The 7,290-nt window shown below is 43.5% G+C and overlaps 1 protein-coding gene across 1 annotated transcript; it reads left to right on the top strand.

The window, feature by feature from the left end:
• Positions 1-5,425: 5,425 nt before the first annotated feature.
• On the top strand, positions 5,426-6,403 carry MC3R (melanocortin 3 receptor). Its single transcript, XM_071572861.1, has one exon. It carries the CDS (start codon positions 5,426-5,428, stop codon positions 6,401-6,403), a length of 978 nt encoding a protein of 325 aa, XP_071428962.1.
• Positions 6,404-7,290: the final 887 nt, after the last annotated feature.

Below are 7,290 nucleotides of genomic sequence, written 5' to 3'. Positions count from 1 at the left end.
ACTTCTCAAAAGAACAACATTGAAATTTTTCAATGTTGCATCTGATATCTGATATTGGAAGTGATTCCGAAGCCTGTGAGTCTGACAGTACTAAAATTGCTCTTTAAAAAGCTGTTACCATAAGACATTGAAAAACCCAGCACTTAATCACCTGAGTGTTCACATCAGTTCATCCCATGCCAGGTTCTTGTCAGGCTCCTACTTCCAGGTTTTTTTGTAGTTTTATAATCTCCAAAACTGCATTTCTGCTATTCAGTGAGACCTCCATGATTTCAGTGAAAAAATAATAAATGGGTGTTTTCTTGAACTAAGTCAATACTTAAGCATTTCATGATCTAAAGGTCATTAGGTGAATGAGATCAGAAGTTTCATTTATTGCATTTGTCAAGTATTCTATTATCAAAAACTTAAACTCTACTGAGGCAGCTCTTCAGCACTGAATATCTCTGCACATCAGCAGAGAGCTGAGAGACCATTGTGGAGTGCCCAGATGATGAATTCAAGCACATATTTACAGATATTCCAAATCAAAGCTCGGAGTGTAATGGGCCTTTCAGAAATGTGCACAGAATTCAAAGCCAGGATACTTTGCTTTGCTAAGTTTAAATATTTAATGTGTTAAATCCTTTTCTGCAAAGAAGGAAACAGGAGAGGACTTCAAGAGTTTTTCATTCGCTGTTTTGGCTACTTGGAAATACAGGACTGTATTTATTACCTGCTGCATGGGAGCAACCACGTGTTTATTATCCTCTAAATGCCTTCAAAACTTCCAATTTTATCTGCCACAAAATGTTGTTGAAAACAAGTAAAAATAAAGGGAAGGGATATGCATTTATCAGCCATTATCAACTTAATCTCACCTCAAGCGTTAAACAAGATTTTTCGTTCAACAACCTCTCAAGGGAATTTTCTGAGAAAACTCCATTATCCACATTTACCAGTAAATGTTACTTTCACTTTACCTTTCCCAAAAGATTAAATAGTTTCACTAGTGAAGAAACAATATTTAAAAAAAAAATGAAACCTTACAATATCGACTGTTCTGTAAAACATGACAGAGGGGTTTACCCAGGAAAATTGGTCATTCCTGCTGGTAGCTAAAACAGCTTAATCTTTGTCTTGGCCTTCATCAGAGCCAATATTTCATAAACTGTGCTGGCATCCTCTTATTTACAGCTTTTTTTTTTTGCCTTAGGGAGTTATTTTAGGGAAGAACATGAATAAAAGCTATCCCAATAATTCCCACATTTAACCCTTTTCACATATGTGGCCTTCAGGTGGGTTGTCCTGACATTTTTTTGAGGGATCTCACAATTCTTCCAAGGATCCATCTGCTTGAAATCAAGCACACATAACTTTCAGTACCAACATTACAGATTCTTGGACTAGATAATAACTTTAAGTTTGGAAGCCTCAGACAGCAAAGAACAGCCCTGGCCTTGTTAGATAAGCAAAGATGATGGCATGTGTGTGAGAGGATGCTGGTGAAGAAATGGTTTGCTAGTTCTCAGAGCACTGAAAGTACAAGGCAAACCCCTGCCAAATCCAGGCTTGTGCTGATGATATATGAAAAGATAAAACTGCCTTATCTTTTCAAGTGAAAAAAAGGAATGGAAATTGGATCTTGCACATCCCTGGCAGGAGCTCTAATCAGTAGCTCAGAATATAGAACAGCAAAGCTCCCTTTTGCTCTGAGCTCACTCTAAAAGGAGAAGGACACTGCTAAATGTGGTCACATCGGGACACAAGTACAATGGAGTGAGGAGACACCTGTGGGTGACTCTCCAGTTGCCCTGCAGGTCCTGGGCAGGCTTAGGCACAGCCAAAACAGAGACATGAACAGGCAAAAATCCTCTTGGAGCGAGTCCAGAAGAGGCACCAGGATGATTAGAGGGATGGGGCACCAGTCCTATAGGGAAAGGGTGAGACAACTGGGATTGCTCAGCCTGGAGAAAAGAAGCTTTGAGGAGACCTAATTGTGGCCTTCCAGGACTTAAAGAAGCTACAAGAAAGATGGAGAGAGACTATTTCCAAGGACCTGGAGTGACAGGACAAAGGGTAATGGCTGCAAAGTGCGAGAGGGCAGAGTTAGGTGGGATACTGGGAAGAAATTCTTGGCTGTGAGAGTGGGGAGGTCCTGGCACAGGTTGCCTTAGCTGCTGTCAGACAAACATGACATGAGGAACCACAGAGAGGAGGTGACAGTTGTGTGGCAACCACAGGGACACTGACCAAGGACTTCCTTCATTCAGCACACCACGGGATTAAAAGACAACGTTGGTATTTTCAACCGTGAGTTTGTTTTGTGAGTCCAGGGACTAAACAAGAGCACAGCTGAAATAGGACACTGCTCTTGGTGTCAAATAAATGTACTCTCCCAATGCTTAAAGAGCAGGCTGTGACCACAAACACTAGTCACAGACTGCAGAGCCCAAGACAAGAGGTGAGAAGGGTATTTTAGTCACTGTTTAAAATAGAGGATAACACTTTATGCACATCAAGGGAGTTGCAAGGAAACATTCAGGTCTACCATGAGCTTACTGACTCACCATGGTCCAGCTAAGCCCAGAGATCCAAAACCTTGACTGGTGCCACTCAACCTTCACGAGTTCCATCGTGGGTCTGCCCTGAGAATAACCCTGAACACATCCCAGGCTGCAGGTTTTCCCCTTGAGGCCCTGAGTGAGGAGGGGGAAAGAGCTATGCAAAGGCAGGATTGGGGGAGTACACACAGACATCTCACATCCCTCACTCTCCAATCTCCTCTTCACCAGGTGCTGGTGAAGGAAGGACCTATACCAAGTTTTCCTTTCATTTTGTACACCCTGGATTGCAGCAATTGCCACAGCTCTGCTCCCCTACCCCAGACAAGTGGGCTTCACTATCAAAGAGAATGAGGAAATGAACATGTAAGATCATTTTAGTAATTTGCCACTGCTCAGATGCAGCGTAGAAATTGCCAGGACACAAACCCAGTGCCACACTGTGGTGGGGGTGAGAGCAACCTGCCTGTCTGGCACTGCAATGGTCACAATCACTGCCTGCATCTCTGGCAACAAAGCAGGAACTGACAGCTGAGGGGCAGCAACTTGTTACACAGATGGCAAAACATGTTGTGACATTTCAGATGGTGTAGGTTTTCCAGCACTGAGCAGAGAAATCCCCTTACACTTTCAAAAATAAGGGTTCACGTGTTGCTGCCTTTGGTGCAAAAGCAACTTCTTCCCATTTTTGCAAAGGTCTCAGAGTCAGCCGAGCTTGCCATCAGATACATGAGGCTCCAGCCCATGATTTTTAGCCCTTAATGGCCAAGCTGATAGTGCCATTAATCCACTTTGGTACATAACATTCAATTTCCACTTCAAATTGCACCTCAGAACAAATGGCAGCTTGATTCCTGCTGTCAGATACATTCTGAAATTCGTGATGCAACACATTTAATGACTTCCTCCCCTCAGCTGGAGCTGGGGAAATCTGCAGTGGTCTTTTGAAACAGTGTGGCATCAAGGGATGGAGTGTTCTGGAGTTGAGATTTTACAGACTAGCACAGTGTGTAGCTGAGGCTGTGCAGATGGGAACACAGGGCTGGAATGTGAATGGCAAAGTACTCCTATTAATTGGCTTATATGTGCCCCTCCATCAGCAGGTAACACAGAGCCAAGCCCAGAAGGTTGCTATCCCTGCAGGGAGAGCTCTCCTCCAAGGATGGGAGCCTTTGGATCCTGTCCTGGCCCTGGGAAGGCACAGCCTCCACCTGGTACTTCAGAGGAGAGCACGCAAGGACAGAGCTGGCAGAGAGGGACACCTGTCCAGCCCAGCAGAGATGGGCTCCTGCACAGCTGGAAAACAACATTTGCAAGGGCAGTGATAGGCATTATGTCTAAAAATCACTATCTTGAGTGTACTCCATCAGCTCAAAAGAGCTGGAAACCAGAACTGAGGCTCAAAACAGAGATAACTCCTTGAGGCTTAAATCCAGACACTGGGACAGGTGGAATATATTTTCCCTACCATGGGATTAGAGGCATGGCAGAGATAGTTTGCTGCTATACTTTTAAAGATATCTTCTTTAAAATACACCACTGTGAATTTAGGGGAGACCAATTAAGATCTTTAAAATGTTAACTGTATGACCTGGTGAACAAGACATTTTTTCAGCTTAAAATTACTACACTTGTAAAACTGTCATCTGGAGGTCGGAGTGGAGATTTGTCACCTCTTGACATTGAATTATGGGTGCATGATAATAATTCTGTGGGCTCAGAAGGAAACTGGAAGAGATTTGTGATTTTTTGAGCTGTAACAAAAGCCCCAACCATTAGTGTAAGTGATATTGTATGGCTTTGACTGTAAAATACTTCTCAAAAACATGAGTTGTGAAGTATTCAGACATCAGCAAGCACCTTCAAAAAGAATCAGACTAAGAAAGTTCAGCAGAGAGGTATAGAATGAATGAAGTGCAAGGAAAATCTACCTTATACTTGTCTGCTAATACATGATAAAGGAAAATCTCCCTGGTCCTTCATAGGTTTAAATCAGTACCATCCCGTTTAAAACCAGTCACAGCAGGATCTTGTGAGCAAATGCAGTGTCTGGGGAGAAGAAAGAGTAAGGAAAGTAATGGGCACATGGAAATTTGTTTCATTTCTCCAACAGAGATGTGTCTTCCAGTGCAGGTGTCCAAAAATGCATGGGCGGTGTAGGAACCTCCTGCCTGCCCCGAACCCTCCCCATGGGCCCGACACGGCTGCCCAGAACAGGCATTAAGTCTTGCTGGATGAAAATCCCCTTTTTCGGGGGGGTTTAAAGGCCAATCCCTCCTGTTCGGGATCTGCAGAGGGCGCCAGACGGTTTCGGATGTGCCGCGGATGCCGCACAGGTGCTCGTGGCTGTCACTCACCAAGGTGCTCGCTCTGGAATGGCCAGTGCTCCGCACGGAGGATGAAGTAGGAGTTGTTTTTTTCTTTCATGCCTCTATAAATCCCTTAGTTCTCTTTTCCTTTCTTGCCAGTGAAATAGCAACAGATACTTCGCCGAGCTGCAACATGCTGGCAACAAACCCGCCCCAGCAGACGGGAAAACTCCCTGCTTTTAATCACCAGGAGAGCTAAAACCAGCGCTGTGCTGCTGCCGATTTTTCCCTGCAGAGGAAACTGCTTGATGCCTGCAAGGCTTGAAGCTCACTTTCTTATACAGGAAAAAGCAGCGTGTGACTGACATAAAACTCACTGTAAATGCAGATTTTTTTTCCTTTATGTTTCCACTTGTAAAAGTGACCAAAGAAAAGTCCTGCTTGTTTCCACACCACATGCTCAGCAGCAGCTTGGAGAGACTTGTTTTCCTTTTCCTTCTCCCCTTTTTTCTCTTTTTCACCTGTGCTCTCTCAGGTCCATAACCAGTTGTGAATCCGACTCCTTTGCTGACAATGAATGCCACACACTTTGCATTTTCATTTCAGCCTGTGCTGCTCAATGTCACTGAGGACTTCAACGACTCAACTCTGAACAACAGAAGTGGCGATGGATTTTGTGAGCAGGTCTTCATAAAAGCAGAGGTCTTCTTGATTTTAGGGATCATCAGCCTCCTGGAAAACATCCTTGTCATTCTTGCAGTGCTGAAGAATGGAAACCTACATTCTCCCATGTATTTCTTCCTCTGTAGCTTGGCTGTGGCAGATATGTTAGTGAGCATGTCAAATGCCCTGGAGACTGTCATGATTGCAATCCTGAGCAACGGCTATCTGATCATTGATGACCACTTTATCCAGCACATGGACAATGTTTTTGACTCAATGATTTGTATTTCTTTGGTAGCCTCAATTTGCAACCTCTTGGTTATAGCCATTGACAGGTACATAACTATTTTCTATGCTCTCCGTTACCACAGCATCATGACTGTGAAGAAAGCTTTAACCCTCATTGTGGTCATTTGGATTGCTTGTATCATCTGTGGCATCATATTCATTGCCTACTCAGAGAGCAAAACTGTCATTGTGTGTCTCATCACCATGTTCTTCACCATGCTCTTCCTCATGGCCTCCCTCTATGTGCACATGTTCCTGTTCGCTCGCCTGCACGTGAAGCGGATCGCAGCCCTCCCCGTGGAAGGGGTGCCCTACCAGAGGACCTGCATGAAGGGAGCTGTCACCATCACCATATTGCTGGGTGTCTTCATTGTCTGCTGGGCACCTTTCTTCCTCCACCTCATCCTCATCATTTCTTGCCCAATGAATCCATACTGCATCTGCTACACCTCACACTTCAACACCTACCTGGTGTTGATAATGTGCAACTCGGTGATTGACCCACTCATTTATGCTTTCCGGAGTCTGGAGATGAGAAAGACTTTCAAAGAAATTGTGTGTTGCTGTTATGGGTTCAGTGTGGGACAGTGCATGCTGTGAACATCTGGCTTTGGGTGGAAAATGCACACAATATGCATAGAGATGTATGTAGCAAGATACACAGCAGCTCACTTTTAATGCAGTGCCTGAAGGAAGAGTGCAGGGTAGAAAAATGCCTTCTTCATGATGCCTTGTTTCACACTTTTCAGAAGGAAAAACAGTTTCAATTAAATTATGTGAAGCTTTTAAAATAATTGTAACAGAAGGAAATCCAGAGTGACTTACAAAATAGCTTAGGAAATGTACTGGAAAAAATTAATCCTGAAAGGGAGTACTACACTGTAAAGACTGAAAAAATATTCTCTCTACCATTCATTTGTGCCTGTTGCTTTATCTTTGTGCCACCACCACCAGGTCAGTGGTTTCTAAAAGATTCCATCAGTAACCTCTGTGGAAAGGTTACTTAACCCCCATAGGTAAAGACATTGTTTCACACCTACTCCCCCTGCCTCCACCTTGTAGAGAAAGAACAGGTTGATATTTATGCTGCTTGCCATAAAGCAACCTGAGGACAAGTTTGGAAGGGTGAAGGTAAACGTTTCTCTTGCACTGAAATCAGTTAAGTGAAAAGGAATCCCAGTAGCAGTGACAGGATGCTTTAAACAGCTGCCTGATAAGATGGACTCCTACGAAGGCTTTTACATTATTTATTGTAATACAGGAGTACTATATCCTTGAATATTTACTTTTTTTTAAGCTAGAATGCACCAATCAATGTAGTGTTTGGTCTGCTCATAAAAAGTGACAGAAATCTCCTTTTAACAAATCATCACTTATGAGACCAACAGGTCTGAACATTGGGAACAGCTAAAATGTAAAATAATTTGAATTTAGCTTTGTGTAAAAGCTGCATGGAGTCATTAGAACTATCCAGCTGGCTAAGTTCA

This window comes from Pithys albifrons, chromosome 18, assembly GCF_047495875.1.
Source record: "Pithys albifrons albifrons isolate INPA30051 chromosome 18, PitAlb_v1, whole genome shotgun sequence".
Taxonomy (NCBI): Eukaryota; Metazoa; Chordata; class Aves; order Passeriformes; family Thamnophilidae; genus Pithys; species Pithys albifrons.
Note: the sequence above shows the minus strand (reverse complement) of the source record. Positions and strands in the feature narration are given on the sequence as shown.